General features: G+C 53.8%; 2 protein-coding genes across 4 annotated transcripts in view; both read left to right on the forward strand.

The window, feature by feature from the left end:
- Positions 1-12,188, forward strand: part of GRM4 (glutamate metabotropic receptor 4) — a 45,925-nt gene extending 33,737 nt beyond the window's left edge. For both annotated transcript variants that reach the window (XM_062605503.1, XM_062605502.1), the window contains exons 7-11: positions 1,175-1,375; positions 2,143-2,279; positions 2,793-3,728; positions 8,554-8,800; positions 11,300-12,188. In XM_062605503.1, the coding sequence (XP_062461487.1) occupies positions 1,175-1,375; positions 2,143-2,279; positions 2,793-3,728; positions 8,554-8,800; positions 11,300-11,349 (1,571 nt within the window). In that variant the 3' untranslated portion in view covers positions 11,350-12,188. The remainder of the gene's footprint in view (positions 1-1,174; positions 1,376-2,142; positions 2,280-2,792; positions 3,729-8,553; positions 8,801-11,299) is intronic.
- Positions 1-19,070, forward strand: part of LEMD2 (LEM domain nuclear envelope protein 2) — a 186,098-nt gene that overhangs the window by 59,107 nt on the left and 107,921 nt on the right. The gene's annotated exons all lie outside the window — the stretch shown is intronic.

Consider the following 19,070-nt stretch of genomic DNA (forward strand, 5'->3'; position numbering starts at 1 on the left):
TTTCATAACTTTGAAGGATGTGCTATAAATTCATTCCCTTGATATCATCCTTCCTTGTTGGTCAGTTCACTGTGCGTTTGCTTTAGTGTCCTGTCAGTGGCACGTTTCCCTCTCAGTCCCAAAGGGACCTTTGGGCATGTAGCCCTTGGGCTATCCCCACTCAGTGGAGATTTGCTTCGCATTCAGCACTGGTCTCATCCCACCTTCCTGCAGCAGGAAAGGGAGGAATCAGCAACTGCTGCTTCCATATGCCTTTCCTGTGCCCATCTGCACAGGCTGTGTGGCTGGACCCCTGCGATCCCCACCTTGCATCCAGGAGCATCCATGCGTGGTGGAGTCAGGATTAATTTTGGATGCCTTTGCATGGATTTCTGGGGTGGCTCTGCCTCTCCAGAGCACGAAGCTCTGCCTTCATCTCCCTGGGAAACTCCTTCCCTCTTGCTGCTGTGGCCCTACTGCAGAGGCGGTGATGGAGATGTAGAGGCTGTGGCTCTGTCACGGCATTGCCCCATGGGAGACTCTTTCTTAGCTGTAATTAACAGTGTGCTACATTAATTGGTGTCTCCTGCTAAATGATGAACGTGTTTCTTGTCCCATTAAGGGCGGTGATGACAGGAGGGGCAGGGAGCTGTCAGTGGTGATTACCAGATCCCTGCAGGATGCTGCAAGCTGGGATGGCCACGGAGGCTGCAAAGGGCTGCGGGTCAGCAGGGTGGGAGGGCAGCAGGGGGTGATGAGGGGAGCAGGGTGACAAGAGGACAGTGATGGACGCTGCCTGGGTGCTCCCTTGGTGGTGCTGATAGAGGCTGAGCTGGTGGGAGCTCCTGGCAGAGGGGGTGAGGATGGGACGTCAATCACAGCCCAGCCCATGTCCCACTGGGAGTACAGGGATGTCCATGGCACTGGGCTGTGACATCCAAAGGGCTCTTGGAAGAACAGCTTGAGGTGTGCTTCTGCCCTGCTCCTCCTTCCTGTGGCATTCCTAGGTAGCGTAAGCTTCCCACTAGGACAGGGGTTCCCTGGCTGGTGATGGGTCTGTGGGTTTGGGAATGGGGTTGGAGTTTCCAGCTGCTTCAGTCCAGAGCAGGTTTGTTTGCAAGGGTTTGGCTGCAGCGGAGGTGGGGAATGGCTGGGACATCAGGGAGATGCAGCCTGGCTTTACGTGTGTCTGCAGACCGGGAGCGGATCGGCCAGGACTCCTCGTACGAGCAGGAGGGCAAGGTTCAGTTCGTCATCGACGCCGTCTACGCCATGGGGCACGCTCTGCACAACATGCACAAGAACCTGTGCCCTGGCAAGGTGGGGCTGTGCCCCAGGATGGACCCGGTGGATGGCGTGGAGCTGCTCAAGTACATCCGCAGCGTCAACTTCTCAGGTCTGTCCGTCCCTGGGGCTGGGTGGCTCCGGTTGTCCCCATTATGGGTCACACAGCAGCACCCAGAGTTATCCATGGTACCATTTGGCACCCACTGCAAGTACTGGGTGGTTTTGCAGCACATCAGCGGATGGGGAGGTCTGAGCTTCCACATCTGGAGCCTTTGGAAAGGAAGCCGGCGTCAGTCCTGCCCTCACCCTGCTATCCTTCTGCCTGTGTCCCCACGGCTGCCCCACTGCCTGGCAGAGGTCCTGCTGCATCACGTATCATGCTGCTGTGTCCTTGTCTGTGCTCAGATCTCCTCTGGAAGTACATCTTTTTCTCTGCTCTATCTCCTTAAACATTTTCTGTCTTGTTCTCCTTATTACTTCTATTTATCTCCACACTGCAATCTCCTCTGTAGTGACTCTTTTATTTATTTTTCCTTCTTGCTTGATTTTTCTCTTCCTTTCATCGTGTTTTTTTGCACAGTTTACTTGATTTAACTTTACAGCTGCTTTTCCCCCTTTCTTATAAGAAGCACTAACCTGGCTGGTGTAACTGCTCGGTGCCTGGCGCTGCTCCCTGAGCTCCAGCTCCTGGGGCAGTCAGTGTGTCAATGCTATAAGGTCCTTGCACCAGCATCACCCTGGCAGCTTGCAGCACCCCCAGCAGTGAGAAACCCCACACCAAGAGGGAAGCATCAAACCAGAGCCCCCTTCAACACCAACACCCAGGGCAGCCGGTGCTGGGGGATGCTGGGGATGCTGAGCCTCCCTCTCCTGCAGGCATTGCCGGGACTCCCGTGACGTTCAATGAGAATGGAGATGCACCAGGGCGCTATGACATCTACCAGTACCAGATCAGGAACTCCACTCCCGAGTACAGAGTCATCGGGCAATGGACCGACCACCTCCACCTCAAAGTAAGGCTGGGGTCTGGCTGGTGCCTGGTGCCAAGGGGAAGGTCCTGCAGGTTTCTTCTGCATCCATTGAGGACATATAGCCTGTAGCAAACCCAGCTGGGAGCCAGGGAGCCCATGGGTGCAAAGTTTGGCAGCCAAACTTTGGGGGTTCAGAGGGGAGGGTGTCTCTTGTACTTCAGCCTCAGAGACCCACCATCAGTGTGTGTGGCCATATCCCATGGGCTTTGGGCATCCGACTTTGCAGCTCTGATAAGGGGAGGAGAGGCCAGAACAGAACAGAAGGGTTTTCCTAGGGAAGGAGGGACTTTATTTTTGGGTTTCTGGTGTTGACTCTTCCCAAAAGGTGGATGGAGAGCTTGTCCTGTCCCCATGCTGGGTAGTACCCCATACATGGGATGTACTGCTGGGGAGAGGGGTCAGATGCAGGCACCACTGTTCTGAGCAGAGGTGCCCTAGGGATGCTGGACATGCCCAGCTCGATGTCAATGGGGCTGGTGCCATCTTGCCCCACAGGTGGAGAGCATGCTATGGCCTGGGGGTGGGAATCAGCTCCCCAGCTCCATCTGCAGCCTGCCCTGCAAGCCGGGCGAGAGGAAGAAGTTGGTGAAGGGCATTCCCTGCTGCTGGCACTGCGAGCGCTGCGACGGCTACCAGTACCAGCTGGATGAGTTCCACTGCAAGCGGTGCCACTTCAACGAGCGGCCCAACGAGAACCACACCAGCTGCACCCCCATCCCCATCATCAAGCTGGAGTGGAGCTCGCCCTGGGCCGTGGTTCCCGTCTTCATCGCCATTGTGGGCATCATCGCCACTCTCTTTGTGGTGGTCACCTTCGTGCGCTACAACGATACGCCCATCGTCAAGGCGTCGGGGCGGGAGCTGAGCTACGTCCTGCTGACGGGCATCTTCCTCTGCTACGCCACCACCTTCCTCATGATTGCTGAGCCCGACTTGAGCACGTGCTCCTTGCGGCGCATCTTCCTCGGGCTCGGCATGAGCATCAGCTACGCCGCCCTGCTCACCAAGACCAACCGCATCTACCGCATCTTCGAGCAGGGCAAGAAGTCGGTGAGCGCGCCCCGGTTCATCAGCCCCGCATCCCAGCTGGTCATCACCTTCAGCCTCATCTCGCTGCAGCTTGTGGGCGTCTGCATCTGGTTCATCGTGGACCCGTCCCACTCTGTCATTGACTACGAGGACCAGCGGACTACAAACCCCCACTTTGCCCGGGGCATCCTCAAATGTGACATTTCGGACCTCTCCCTCATCTGTTTGCTTGGGTACAGCATGCTTCTCATGGTCACCTGCACTGTGTATGCTATTAAGACCCGCGGGGTCCCAGAGACCTTTAACGAAGCCAAACCCATCGGGTTCACCATGTACACTACTTGCATTGTGTGGTTAGCCTTCATCCCTATATTTTTTGGGACGTCACAGTCAGCGGAAAAGGTAAGTGAGGAGGGACAGGTCTGGCTGGGGGCTGCCACAAAGGGGGCTGAAAGAGGCTGGCGTGTCCTGAGCAAGGATGGGGCCTGCCAGCTTGGGAATTGCAGTGGGAAGAGTTGCTGTAATAGGGAACAGAGACTTTCCTGTTTCATTTCTTCCCTCTACGTCTGGTTTTCAGTGCCCCGTTGGCTGCTCTGCCCCTCTCCAGACAGGGTAGCAGTGGGCAGCAGAGGCTGCTGTGGGCTGGGGGAGGATGAGTGCCCAGAACAGATCTAGGTCCCCATTGTCATGAGCACCATTTCTGCATGGAAAAGGGATGAAGGGCTGCCCAGCCAGCACCTTTTCCCAGTGCTGAGTCAGTGATGAAGAACGGGGAGATGGTGCTGCCCTCCAAAATCCATGAGAGCTGAGAGCAGGGGAGGGCAAGGGGCTGAGGGGCTTGAGGGGGAACATCCCTGCCACTCCAGTTGTGACCTAACCAGTCAGGGTAGACAAGGCCAGGCCGGATACAACGCGTCTGTCTGTCCATCCTCCTCCCCATCTGCTGCTCCTGAAGGGTGGTCCCGGTGCTGGTACCCGCGGGACTGAGGCCAGCCTGGATGAAGCTCCGTGCTCAAGTGAGAGGGATTGAGAACAAAGAAGAAAAACCTCATGAACAAGACCCAAATCCCCTTTGCCTGCCAGCCAAAACAAGAATCCCATTTGTGTTAAATGCAAACAGCTCACGCCTGCCAGCCAGAGCTGCCTGTGAGAAATAAACCTCGGTGTTGCTATTCCCTGGGAATCCCCAGGGTGACCCACTGCCCGGATTCCTTCTGGAGCCATCACAAGTGGGCCCATTTCCCCTGGATGTGCCTGCTGTGATGCTGAGCTGCTGACACCATGGCTTTCGAATACACCTACTGCAGAAAGGGCCAGAAGTTGTTTGCTGGGAGATGTTTCAGCTGTGTCCTGGAGGGCTGTCTCTGCTCAGAGCACCGAACCCTGGCGCTTGAGATCTGCACAGGCACCTCTAACCTTGGCTCAACCAAAAAGCCTCTACCAAACCAGCTCGCCCTGGCTGGAAATGTAAAGGATTAAAGGAAATAAATGGAACCTTTTGCAGCATTTCCATTTTGATGAGATGGCAGGGGAGATACTAACAAGAAAGCAGGTTTTTTAAGAAATTATTGCAAAACAAAAGCTCCCTTAAAGCCTCTTTAATGTGCTCGGCATACTGTGGGTAATAAAGATGGAAATGATAATGATTGTAGATTATGCGCAAGGTTGCTCACCTCTTCACTGCAGCTTGTCATGGGATAATTTAGGGCTGCCGAAAGCTGGCTGTCAAGCAGCAGTTCGACAATAGGCTGTGCCTCACTTCGGGGGCTTGTAATATGCAGGGCTCCTCTGTTATTAGGCTGCTAACAAGCTGATTAGAGGCGGAAAAAGTGATGTTCCCAACTCCCCTTGGACGCTGCTCGCTCTCTCAAAGCCTGCGGCTGCCACGGCATCCACTGAGCACTCCCAAGGAGGGGTTTGTGGCGGTTCAGCTTGGTGCTGGGCCGTGCTGCCATGGGCTGTGTGCTCTGAGCATCGCCGGGCTGCGGCTGAAGGATGATGGATGCGCTCAAAGGGGCAGCCAGAGGAACCGGGTGCTCGGTGCTGCCCCGATGCTTTAGCTGCTGGTTTGAAGTTTTGGGGAGGAAAAGGCCAAAAAGGTGTCATTAAGCAGCCTGCACAGAAGATCTGGTGTTGGCATCACACTGTGGTGCTCCTGGTGCTGCTGGGATGCTCAGGGGGCCATCCCCATGTCATCGCAGAGAGGGATCCCCTCATCTTCGCCCCATTCCTGCAGGGACATCGCCCACTGTTCTCCCCATAGAGCACGGCTGGAGATTCACTGGAGTCCTGAGGATGCCATGGGGCAGACTCACACCTCCAGTGCTGCCGGCAGCTCTGTCCTGACCCTGTCTGAGCTGCTGATGGTCCGGAGGAGATGAATAACCCCCTTTGGTTTAATTGCATTTTGCTTTACCTTGTGCCTACAACTTTGCATGGAGGTGGCATATTATTATAACAAGTCCCCCAAGCCTTTTCTCAAAAGAACCTCTTATCCCTGCCGATCCCAGCGGATTACAGAAATAGCAATAACAGAGGATCTAAAGAAAGAGACAATTTCCTGTGCTGATAAGGCAGCAGCTGAACAGCGGTGTCATTGTCTGCTGCTCTGTTTATCACATTTGCTTTCAGCCAGGGAAAAGAGGGAGAGAGAAAGGAGAAGGACTGACTGTCCAGAGGTTTGTTCAGCAGTGCTGCATGAGGCCTGAGTGGGTTTTCCTTCCCTGGGTTTAGAAGGGGGGAGGTTGCCAATAATGGCAGAGGTTTGCTCTGGGACAAACACAAGCTGTGCAAGGCTGGGGCTGGAGTCTGAGATGCTCCCATGGGGCAGGATGGGCTCATCCAGCCCTGGGGCAAAGGTTGAGCACAGTGCTGGGCTTGGGGATTGTCTGGGGTCATTTAGGGTGGCTGCGGACCCTCGACACAGCATTGTCATCTCGGGTCAGAGACCGGCTGTGGTCTTTGATCCTCTCCATGAAGCAGCAGATGCTGCTGCGCCGGGAGCTGGAACTTCTTTGGTAGCTGCAGCACACACCTCAAAGGGCTCTGGGGAAGCTCAGGTGTCAATAGCAGAGCGGTAAAGTGGGGCCCTGGGTTGGAAACTGATTAAGAGAGCAGGAACCAGAGTTGTGAGCAACGTCATTTTTTGATGTTACCGGTTAACTTCATGGCTGTGCTTGGTTTCCAGGCTGAAAATACTTCTCTCTGAGCTGGAAAGGGGCCTGATGCAAAGCTGAGGTTACAGCAGGCTGCAGAAAATGGGGCTGTCCCTGGTGAATGCATCAGTGGGGTGCAGGGAGCCACCATGGCCATCTGAGACCCCAAAAGTGCTGCAGGGCTCAGAGATGTGGGGAGTATGGGGTGTCTGGAGCTGGTGCCACTTGACAGGGAATCCCTATCAGCGATGGAGGCCGACCCGGAGATGTCTGAGCTCAGTCTCAGCTGCTCTTTCCCTCGTGGCTGAAACGCCTCCGAGTCCCAGGGCATGGGTGGGAGTCACTGCAGAGGCAGGAGACATGGGAAATGATGGATTGAGAAATGAGTCTCCTCCGAAAGGCATCTGCTGGGAGCAGGAGGAGGAGGAGCAGGAGCATGGCAGTGGTGGGGATGAAGGGCTGCTGAGTCTCAGCTGTGCCCCATGGGTGCTGAGCAGATTTGTGCCCATCTCTGGGACAGGGCTTGGGGTGCCTGGAGGTGGTGTCCCGGTGCTACCCTCATTCCCGGTATCCAGGTCACCCGCAGTGAAGTCTGGAGAGTTACAACACGGGTTAAAAAGAAGAGAGAAGCGTAAAGGAAGCGCAGCTATTCTGGCCCAGGGATGTGTTTTGACTTTCCCTGATGAGATGGCATTTTTATTTCCATAAGGTGCCTAGGTTGACTCTGTACACATAGAGAGAAGGTGGAACGAACCAACCAGCGCATGTGACAGCAAGAGGTTTTCTTCTGGGGACAAACAAAACTTTCCATTAACTCAAAACAAGCTTTTTTTTTTTGCCTTCTTTTTCCTTTTGGGTTGATTTGGAATGTGTTGGGTCCGTGTGGTTTGTTTTCTTTGCACTGTTCCTGGGATCCATGATCCTGTGTGGGATGACACCCCCGGGATGCTGCAGCCCCCCAGATCCCGCTGGCTCCTCCAGGTCCTGCCACCTTGCGCAGGACTAAGTCCCATGTGTGAAACGACTGCAGAGGAAACCCCAGACACCGCGCTTTGAGCCATGGGATAAAGCTCAGAAACTGCCTTGAGCCTCCTTGTTGGCAACCCCTGCTCCAGAGCGCAGATGGAGAAGACACCAAGGTGCATGCAAAGGCACCTGAAGACCCAGAGCCCTCTCCCTGTCCCAAGAGACCCAGCACGAGCTGCGTGGTAGAGGAGAGGATGCTGGGGCTGTGTGCCTACAGCAGGGATGCCCACGGAGGGGCTGCTCGCCCAGACTCCCGTGTTTCATGGGTGCGAGAGGTGGGGATGAGCATAGGGAGGGCGTCTCTTCGCCTCCCATTGCCCCTGATTCGGATGCCCCCGGCTTGTAAGGAGCCTGCCAAATGCTTTCCATAGAAAAATGGATTATTCTGCAGCCAGATTAATGGGCTTTCATTTTGCAAAACATCTGTCACTGTTAGTCCTGGACAGTGAGCGTGAAATTAGTTTTGACTGCGGAAAGGCAACGTCAGTGTGTAATATGTGACTTACATGACAACGGCCCAGGGAGCCACATGGGGAATGGGAATTACCTGTTGAAGGAGCTGGGGAAGCCAGGGGTGCCCCAGGCTGGACTGGGAGTGGGCGTTCTCTCTGTGTCCATCACCGTAGCATCGGTGGGCTGTGAGTGTGGGTAAGACAGAGGGAGGGTGATGATGTGCAGGGGTTCTGCCCCTGCTGGTGCTGGGGGGCTGGCAGGTTGCTGCTGCAGCACACATGAGTGTGGGGAGGGCTTGGCACAGGGAGGCCCTGAAACGCAGGTCCAGGCACTGGCACAGCATCCCTGTGTCTGCAGGGGGAGGAAACAGTGGAAGTGAGCAAAGGCCCATGCAACACGACGAGTCTGATGTTTAGGATCCAATATTGACACCATTTCCAAGCCTGGCTCCCCACCCCTTCACGTATTTAACCCAAACTTTTCCATGCTCCCCTGTTTCCTCCTTTCCCTCTCTGGATAGGAGGATCTATCCAGACCCTCCTGGATCCTACAGAGCCGTGCTGGGTCTCAGCTCGTGCCCTTGTGTCTTGCAGATGTACATCCAGACCACGACGCTCACCATCTCGGTGAGTCTGAGTGCCTCGGTGTCCCTGGGCATGCTCTACATGCCCAAGGTGTACATCATCCTCTTCCACCCGGAGCAGAACGTCCCCAAGCGCAAGCGGAGCCTCAAGGCGGTGGTGACGGCAGCCACCATGTCCAACAAGTTCTCTCAGAAGGGAGGCTTCCGCCCCAATGGAGAAGCCAAATCAGAGCTCTGTGAAAACCTGGAAACACAAGGTAACGTGGTCCTGCTGGGGACCAATGTAGTGCGGGGAAGCCCAAAGCCCTGGCTCGCTGGTGGGTCACAGCCATGCTCTCCTCCATGGGCACAAGCAATGGGATATCTCAGCTCCCTCCTGCCCCATGGCTTTGCCATCCCCCAGGACCAAGGGCAGCGTGAGAAGGGATGCATCTCATGCCTGGGGGTCACTGGTCCCCGCCGTGGCCAAAGCCGCCCTGAGGAGGGAGGTGTGCTCTGGTTATCTGTGCTCCAGCTGGGGCATGAGGAGGGATTCCTGGCTGTTGGCCTTGTCAGGCTGACACCAGCCTCCCTGGGAAGAGGCTCGGGAGCCCTTGGGAAGCTGCGTGCGTGCCTGTTTTGTGTTTGGGTTTCCAAAGCCAGAGCCTTGCAGGAGGAAGGAATGAGTGGAGCCAATGCTGCTGGGGTCCTCTGGGAAGGGAAATCCCATCCAGGCTAAATCTGAAGTAAACCCTGTGGAAATACAAATGTTCCTCATGTACCAGCAGAGTTTCTGGGTTCCAGCATGAAGCGGGATGGAGTCCAAACAGCATTTCATGGAAAGCCGTGATTGTCTTTGTAATCCCACGTTTGCTGTCTTTCCATTCTGAGCTATTTAATATCCCTTGGCATCTCCATCGCTCTGTGTAATGGCTCTCGCTGGCTGTATGCGACTTCTCTCTGTAGGAGTCTCTCTGCATAATCGACTCTTTCATCTACCTGTCTGCCTTGTGAAGGGCTGCTACATGGTCAGACCCACCAGCACCCATGCTTTTGAGAGCTGCTATCACAGGTCTGCGCGGACTGTGGTCCTATCCCAACGTGGCAGTGGGTACTGGTCCCCCTGTTACCCCCATTGTGTCTATGCAAGAGATGCTCCAGGCAAGGCTGGGAGTACCAAGGGGCTCCCCACAGTAAGGGCTTGCCAGGAGCAGCCCTGTCCTGGAGGCTCCCCATGGCATCGGTGTCACAGGCTGTGATACTGTGTCTGTGTGACCTTGTTTCCCTCCAGCCACACACGGCTCCTGCCCAGGGCTCTGCTGGCACAAAGGGCTCGGAGGCACGGATGCAGCGAGCACCTCACCTGGGACCTGAACCCAGACAGTCCCATGTGCTCTCAGCTGCTCTGGGCATCCTTTCCCACACGGGTCTCCCCTGGGGCTTGCATTTGCCAAGAGCAGTGGGACCTGAGCCTCCCGTCTGCTGCATCCCAGCTCTGGGAATATGGGAGCTCGATGTGAACAGGGCATCCAGCTGGGCATGGCATCAGTGCAGAGGGCAGGAGGCACTGGGGGGTGGTGTCAGCAAGACCAAGGGGCTGTTCTTCACTGTCACTGACAGGTCATATATCATTCAATAAGCAGAGTAAGTAATTCTCAGGGCTTTGATGAGGGCAGGTTGTGGAAACACTGCGGCTAACCGCTCGCTGTCAGCTCCGATTTCTTAGGGCCTATCTAATTGTTATCTGGGAACACCAGAACCTGCAGCAAGGTTCATTTGTCAGCGAGGCACTGAGACAGGGAGAGCTGCTGGGTGCCCCCTCGGCACAGTGCCATGGGGATGGTCTCTGCAGAGGATGTGTTTGTGCCACTTGTGGTGTTTTGGGCTTTGCTGTGTGCGCTGGTGCTTGTCCATGTCCTTGGCTGGAGGGTGCCTGTGTGTGTGCTGAGCCCTGTGGTACCTGGGGACCTCATGGTGGGACCTCTGCAGCGCAGCCAAGGCTCTGGGACAAGCCAGAGCTCTGCAAGCAATAGCTTCCACCTTGCAGAGCTGTGGCTGCCTCTAAAAGCAAGTGAGCCCAGAGGCTGGGCGCAGGAGGATTTATTGCTAGCTGGTGAAATCTATTTATTGCTTTCCTGGCTCCAGGCCTTGCTGCAGCTCCCTGCTGTCAGCCTGGGGCATGTGGTGGTTCTGTAGCCACTGCTTGCCCTCCTGTGTTCAGCCCCATCCTGAGGGCTGGGGAAGCTGGAAGGTGGCAGCAGGTTTGTGTACGTGCCCTGCTCCTCCAGCATGGGTACAAGCATCCTGGGCTGAGGGATGCAGCCACGCTGCGGGTGCTGCTGCTCTGGTCCATGGACCAGCGTGCAGGGGTGCAGGCACCCGGCTTGGACCCCAAACCTTGCTCTGCAGGGCTGGGTCGAGCTCAGCTTTTGGGAACGTGGAATGAGTTTGTGTGTAAGAGGTTGCTGAGGGAAGTGAATGGGAGCTTGAGAGCACATTCCCCATGGCTCATGTCATGTCCTGGGGGCTCTCTTCATGATGAACTGTGTTCAGGGAGCCCCCACGGTCTGCCATGGGGCTCAGCCCCTCTGCCAAACTCATTGCCCTTGCAGGGAATGATCCCAAGTGCCAGCACTGACCCATCCGTGAGCAAACCCAATGTCACCTCCTCACCAGCATCCCCTGGCACGACGCTCAGGTGAGGGTGATGGGTTGGGCACCAGGAAGGGATGATGGACTTCATTAATGATACATGTGAGCTTTGTCTCTATTTCCAGCACTGGCTACCAAACAGACCTACGTCAGCTACAGCAACCACGCGATTTAGCTCCAGTGATCACAACTGCCTGGCATGGAGGGAGGCTGCGGATGCCCCGAGGGAGCCGAGTCGCATCCTCATCAGGGGATGCTGGAAGGGACAGGGAGATGGCAGCGAGGGGGGGGGGGATGACAACACGCTCCTGGTGGGGCTGCTGGGCAGAGCTCCTGGGGAAGATGAGCAGCAGCAGCAAAACAAGTACAAAGAAAGAACAGCAATGACCCCAGCGAGCGTTGTGATGGTGCGTGCGTCCCCAGGAGCAACAGTCGGACAGGGGGAAGGTGGTGCAGGGAAGGGGTGATGGACTTTGGCAAGTCTTTGGGTTTTGTTTTTTTTTTCCTGTATCTTGGCAAAAAAAAAGAACAACCAATACCCAACATTTTCCCCTTTCTGGAATTTGTGAGATTGTTTGTGGTTGTGCAGAACCTTCCGTTTGCTCTTTCTTTTGGTTTGAATCCTCCCTTTTCTTTGGTTCCCGTCTTCCTCCGTCCCTCTTCACTCTCTCTCCTGTCTCCTACCCAATCCTATATGTTGCAAAAAGGAAAAAAAAAAAAAAAAGAAATAAAAATGCATAAAATTCAATTTAAAAACAGACAACGAAATAAAATAAGATAAAACCTAGACTGTGTTCAAAGTGCTGATTTCTATAGGTGGTTAATTGATGTATGTGATGACCATATGGATTGAAATATGTCTGCTTCATGTACTGACCAGTCAAAAAACAAAAACCCACAAAAAAATAAAGAAGTTCAGTGCCTGGATGTTTATGAACTCTTCGAGGACTGTGTAGAGCATGATCATTTTTATACGAGGAGATTTCTAATAAAAGACCATGGTTTTGCACTCGGCGTTTGCTGTCTCTTGGTCACTGTTCGTTCCAGGCTCCGGGAAGGGACTTGGGTTTGGTTGATGGGGAAGGTTTTGGGTGGCTGAGGGCTCCAGGACAGCGTGGGGCTTGGTGTCCTTCTCCAGGCTAATGGGGACCTTGGGAGCAGGGATGGGACAGGGAGAGGAGAGCTCAGCATCCCCTTGGCACAGTGCATTGAGGTGCACACTGTAGCTTGTGCTGCACCAGTGCTCAGGGGCTCGGCCAGGATGCAGGGTAGAAAGGGACAATCCCTTCTTACTTGCTGTTTCCCAATGAATGGGCTGGGGATGGAGCACAGAGGAAGGGAATTTCCCCTTGAGGGGCAGGGCCAGCTCCACCCTCCTCATCAGGACCACCCTGGGTTAATTATGGAGTTCCCAGCTAACAAAAGCAGCTCTGCCCTTCCTGTGGGGAGTGGTTCTTTCTCCTGGCTCCTTGGGATAGTGCTGCCTGCTGTGCAAGGTATGTGGCTGTTCCAAGAGTCTTGGGTTTGCCTGGTTTTGGGGAGTTTGTTGTGTTTGATGCCTGTGCCTCTGTCCCTGTGCCCTTGGAAAGGGGGTGGATGTGCTGATGTGCTGCTGGGTGAGGAGAGGGTGGTCTGAGCTTCTCTGTCTCCTGGAGAGCACATGGGAGGTGGGGAAAGGAGGAAGGGGAAGATGCTGCTGCCTGCCCTGGAGAGCTGTGCTGCCTCCAGCTCCTGGGTAGGTTCTTGCTTTAGGTTTCCAGCAGTAATCCTGGCTTTGCAGAGGCAACTAAAGTGCTGGGATACCTCCCACCTCTTTCCATGTGTCCCTTCCATTTGTCTGTACCCATCTATTCCCTCCTCTGAGCCTCAGTGAATTTACCCTGATATTTTGCATGTTTCCAGACCTATTTGTCTATTAGCTGCAGCTCTGGTGGGTCACCCAGGCTCTGTGCCCCAGGGATGGGAGGCCTCAGTGCCCCTGGGGAGCTTCAGCCCCTGATCAGTGCTGTGAAGAGTTGTGACTATTCCCAGCTGGCTTGGAGAGGACAGAGTGTGGTTTGAAGGCAGGAGTTAAAGAAATAGAAAGGGAGTGTAATGAAAAACTTGAAACTTTGATAAGATCACAGTTGTCAAAAGAGCTGCTCAGGAGAAAGAACTGCTCCCTTCTCGCTGCATCCATCTCTGTTGGATCCGATGTGAGATGCTGCCTGGTTCAAAGGGCTCCCAGAAAACCTGAGTTGATGTCTCTGGTGCTGTTTCTGGCTCTGCGATACTGCTCTACTGTTTTTACAAGCAGCATTCCACCCCAAATTCTGCCTGGTAATGACTGGAAAGGCTGATTCTACCTTGATTACAGCATCCCTCTCCGTTCCCTTGCAATGCCTTTAAGGAGGGATGTTCTGAGTCCTCCTGTGGGTGGGGACTGACAGTGCTGCCTCTGAGCACATCTTCCAGGCTTGTCGGTCCTCTAATGGTCCAGGGGATTCTGCAGGGCATGGTGCACGCACCAGAGCTGGACAGGGTGTGGGGAACAGACCTAGGCTGAGGCTTTGTATCCAGGCAGGGTGTGTAGAGCTGTGCTGATTGAACTGCTCTGCTTCGGTAGTGAACGTACTGCATTGTTTTCACATGCAAGCACTTCGAGATGCTGCTCTGTGTCTCTCTTGTTTTCATTTCTACCTTCAAACTGCTTCCCTATCAATGGAGCCAGCCTGGAGTGTGTCCTGCCAGAAAGGTGTGTGGAAATGAGGGTTGTGTGGCCACTGTTGGCAGCCAGCAATGCACAGCAGCTCCAAAAGCCATCACGTTGGATGGTGGGGTCTGGGCTTCCATGGCTGGGCTGGCACATCCCAAAGGATGCTTTTGATGCTTGCTTGCTTGCTGCTTGGGAAGAAGTCACTTGGCTACAATTCAAATGTGGTTTCAGGTAGATTCATGCTCCCCTCTTGTGTGAGACCCTATTTAAACACAATAGCTACCCTGATTTCTTGATGGATCTGGTGGAGTGTTAAATCAACAGAGTCCTCATGTGGGTGCTTATTTTGGTTATAAGAGCGCTTTCCAGTGATTCAGTCGTATTCCTTACAGACTTTAGCCTAAATGATGTAAAGAGGCTCTTAAACACATATGCAAAATATTTGCACAAACCCAACCTCGCTGCTCTTGAAACAGGATTATCATTGGCTCCATTTCCCATCGGCCAAACCCTGCAGTTAGTGGCAATGTTCCTGTGTGCTGCTGAATGGGCCCGAGTCCCTCCCAGCACCAGGCGTGCTCTAGCAGCGGATGCAGTGACCTCTGACCATGGCTGGTTAATTTTGTCCAGCGTTTCATGATACACTGCTGTTTAATTCCAGACACTTATTGGATTATGAAAGCTAATTAAAAGGGAGCAGTCTAAGCAATTGAGATGGATGTAGAGCGACGTGGATCTGGGCAGGCTCTGGTGCTGATAGCTACGGAGGTGATGCTGCTGCTGGGGTAGTTTTAGGAGCATGCTGATTTCCAAGATCTGTGGGTTTTTTTTGCTTTGCTTAATGTTTTTGAGGGCAGTTCTGCTTGTGGCTGAGCAGAAGAGCAGAGTGGATGCTGATTCTTAGATACCAGATTCCTAGCTCCTAGTGTTTGCGTGTGTTTATATATATTACTCTTTTCAACAGGGCACCTGAAATCTGTGCTGCTGTTTCTCCTCCTCGTGTGCCTCAGAGCCTAAAAGCACTTGTCTGATTTTCCCCTTATTCCTGTGAAGAGCTGTTGAATTTAAACAGCAATCATTGTCCGAGTTCCCCGAGGGAACATGCGAGTCTGAGAAGTGGTGGGGAGAAACCTGGGCTGGTGCCATCTCCCTCCATCACCTCCTCGCATCTTCCCCTCCTTGAGCTTCCTGTTGGCCTTGGCTGCTGTTCCTAATCCCCTTTTTGTTCCTGAACTCCCCTCTCCAGGGACAAGTGGGAATTTCTGGGGTCTCGCTGCCCTTCCCATGGGGCTGGATTGGAGAGCTGTCTGTGGCTCTTCTCTCCATCCCTGCAAGGAGCAGCAGCATCAGCATGGAACCTGTTATTAGCTCTCTTCTGTGAGGCAAATTACACACTTTAGTGGCATAATTAGGCCAACTTGATAGGAAATGGAAAAACAAAACAACTCCGAGTTTCTTGCTCTGTCTCCACCTTGTCTCTTGCTCCTCCATGGCACTGACCTGGGGGAAAGTCTCCTGTAGAGACCTGCTGAAGCCACAGCAAAGCTGCGTAGAAAGCAAACCTGGAGGAAGGGGATGGAAGGAGCAGGGCTGGAGTAGAAAGTGGCTTGCTCCTTGATCTGAGATGGGTCTTTATCCAGCTCCTCTTGCACACGGAGAGCCTGAGTCCTGTTACAACCCCTGGAGAGCCGAGTGCTGCTCGGAGCAAGGTGTGACTTGCATTTATAGCAGAAGGCAGCAAAGCCTGTGACAGATGTTGCGGTTCATTACCCAGCAGGGGACCAGCTCTGCTGTGAGTGAGTTGAGCTCATTGTGCTATGAAGCATTTCTCCCACCAAGACCCGTTGCCAGCCCAAACTCTTGGCCTGGAACATCAGATCCTTGTTGGGCCACTGGGAGCTTTCAAGATGCAAATGGAGACCTTGAACTTCATTATCCTGGGCTGTGGGAAGCCAGCATGAAGGATGGAGAGCTGCGATGGGCACATCAGTGCTGCTGAGTGATGGCTCTGGGTGGTCTCAGGGGGTCAGTGGGTACCCCAAGGAGAGGTGGAAGCATCCCCAGCCCTGCAGCTAGGGAAGGACCAGCAACAGAGCGTTGCTGGAAGCACCAAGTGCCCGTTTTCCCCTTGGTGAAGCCATCCCTGTGGCTGGGGCTGGGGGCACATCCCATGGTGAGGGTCTCTCCCCAGCACCAATGTTCTCTCTGTGGCCGAGCGAGTCAATGGCAGGTTGTGTTGAAATCTCACTTCAGTGGCGGAAGCTGCAATTAGCATTTAATGAAGCTTCTGGCTTTTATTTTTAGGTAACCTCCAATTCCCTGACTGTGTAATTTAGCTCTCCATTGCTTGGAGATAATTAAAGTATGTCACTATAATTTGCTTTTTTTAAAAGCCTGTAATTATGTTTTTATTGAGAATAAAAAAAAAGGGGGGGGGGGGAGGGGGAGATGAAAACAATGTTGGGGAGGAGAAGGCTTTGGATGGGCAAGGGGGATTTCTTCCAGCTTGAAGGCTTAGGAGATCTTCCCAGGTTGCTGGGTAGATTGGTGACCGAGGAAGGGCTCCTGTATTAGTGTGGGTAACAGCCAAGCGCAGTGTTTCGAGTGGAGGTGTGAGAACTTTGGGTACCATAGAATCAACCAGGTTGATTTTTAAGATCATCATCAAGTCCAACCCTTACCCCAGCACTGCCAAGGCCACCGCTAACCCATGGTATTGAGGGCCTCATCTACATGGTTTGTGAACACTTGCAGGGATGGTGATTCCACCACTGCCCTGGGCTGCCTGTTCCAGTGCCTGAGCACCCTCTCTGTGATGATATTATTCCTAATATCCAGTCTAAACCTCCAGATAAGTGCTGATCATGTTTGGCTGCAGTGTATCTGTGGGGTGCTCAAGCTTCCTGAAGTACCAGTGCTGCTTCTGCTGCCTTGGTTGTGGTCTCGGCATCGTTCTCCTTCCAGCACCAGGAGAAGGGGAGTGGAAGCCTGCAGGCTCCATGTGGGAGCTGCTCAGGATGGGCTCAGCCTGAAGCAGAAGAGCTGAGGTCCCATCCCAGCTCCCAGCCCTCTGGCCCTTTGAGGTTCAGTTCAAGGGGTCCCTGTGACAAAACAGGCCTTGTGATGCAGGGCTGGGGCTGTGTCCTCCCCGCACAAGAGCGAATGAATGGGGAGGGATTAAAAGCATCTTAAAAAGCAGGACTTAAACATCTTAAAAGGCGTCATTAAAAGCAGGACTGTGCTGCAGCTAGGGATGCTCCTTGCAGCTTGGGCCATGTTTGCATCTGTAAATGCTGCTGCTGGGTGTCAAACAACCCGCGTCCCTCCAAATCCCCCTGGTGCTGTCTGACACTGACCATGCCAGCTACAGCATCCTGCCTGTGTAATGTGGATTGTGGCCCTGGGCCAAGCATTGCTTCCAGGCAGCCCAGTGGAGCTGCTTCCACACAAACTGGTCTGAAATGGGAGCGCTGCTGTTGCAGGAGGAACTGCTCACCTCCAATTCCCAGCCTGGAAATTGGCTGTTGGAGGGGAGCTGAATAACACATAAATTCAAGATAATTGATTGGCCTGTGGCCAGTTCACAGCCAGAGTGAGCTGAAATGAGTTGGATTGTTGGCTTTTTCATGAAGTTAGTCTTGCTCAAAAATATGAGTGCTAAGAGGTTACATTTAGTTTAGAACATATTTAATTCATTAAAACGTTGATCTTCTCTGCTGCAGAGTTCAGCTCTGATCCCAGGCTTTATTTCTTATCTAAATGCAAAGGTTTCTTGCCAGAAATACAAAGCAACGGGGGGAAAAAAAAGCAGAATAAAATCTTGGTGCTTAGGAAAAGTGATTTGATGAACAGAGCGTGGTGAAGGACTGGCTCTGAGCTGGAATGTGCTGCAGTTTGAGCCAACATCTCTGGTGCCGTGTGCCCAGCTTCCTTCTTGCCCATACTGGGATGGAGCTGTGAGGGGCTCTCACGGTGCTCAACGTGTCCTGGATGCTGCCAGCAGTCACCTCTAGCACAGGGTACCTGGATGCTGTGGGATTTGATGCAACATCTGCAAGACAGAAGTCTGGAGCTGGGGCCAAAGTGACTTGTGAGGGTCTGTTTGAGCAGTATCGGGGCAGGGATTCATGGGCAAGTGTGTCCTTAGGCTGTGCCTCCATCCCACCTCTGCTGGTGTTGAGTTGTGCTGGGATCAGCCCCTGCAGCCTGTTCGTGTCCCCCCTTGCTGTGCAGAGCCCCGTCCCCAGCCGGTGTCGCACCACCTTCCTGCGGAGCCTTTGTTACCTGCTGGGGATAACAAAAGGAAGGAGCAGCACTTAAACCCCAATAAAACCCACACACCACCATCAGCTTTTGTACTGGTTGCTATGGGAACCCTATACGTGCACCGGAAACGCTGGAGTATGCAGATGAGCTTCTTAATTAGTTCTCCTCTTGTCTTTCATGCTTGCGGTGCAGCGGTTTGATCATTAGATGAACATGCCACCTAATTATCAGCAGCTTAACCAAACACAGGCCGGGGTGACCCTTGGGAGGGTGCCTGGGGAGCTGGCTGGTGGGGCTGGGATGCTTTTCCAGCAGCTTTCCCACTGGTGGGAGGTGCAGGATGGTTTCCTTTGGAGAGGAGCAGCGAACTGGGTCCGTGTCTCCAGCTTGCTCCTGCCTTGCTTGAGAGAGCTACCCAGATGCTGTGGTCTCCACTGGGTACCTGGAGCAGCAGGACTGAGCTTCCTCATCTTGCTGTGGGGCACTGGCGAAGAGGTGGCTGGGGACCCCAAGCGCTGAGCCCCATCGTGCCATGGGGCAGGTTGCAATGTCACCCTGCCTCTATTGGCCTTGGGGTTGAACTTGCTGCCCGCAGTGCAGGGAGCTGGTTTTGCAGAGGCAGATGCCAGCTGGGTGCCTGTGTGAGCTCTTGCTGTAAACGCTGTGAGTTTTTCCACCAAACAAGCTTCATTAATCGTCTAATAACCGGATTAATTAAGGACACTGAAAGTAAACAGCAAGAATGTAATTTGCCTCTGATTGCCATGTAATTGCGGGAGTTTGGTCCTATTTGCATATGCAGAAAGTGGTGTTGATGGAGACACTGGGACGGAGAAGAACAGTTTATGGAGGGCCAATGTGCCCTTGGGGTGTGCAGACCCCTTCAGCCATACTCTTTGCTGCCTGCCTGTGTTTTTCTCTGTGGTTGTCTGACT

This window comes from Pezoporus occidentalis, unplaced genomic scaffold, assembly GCF_034315485.1.
Source record: "Pezoporus occidentalis ecotype Australia unplaced genomic scaffold, CSIRO_AGI_Poc_V1 ctg92, whole genome shotgun sequence".
In the NCBI taxonomy this organism is placed as follows: Eukaryota; Metazoa; Chordata; class Aves; order Psittaciformes; family Psittacidae; genus Pezoporus; species Pezoporus occidentalis.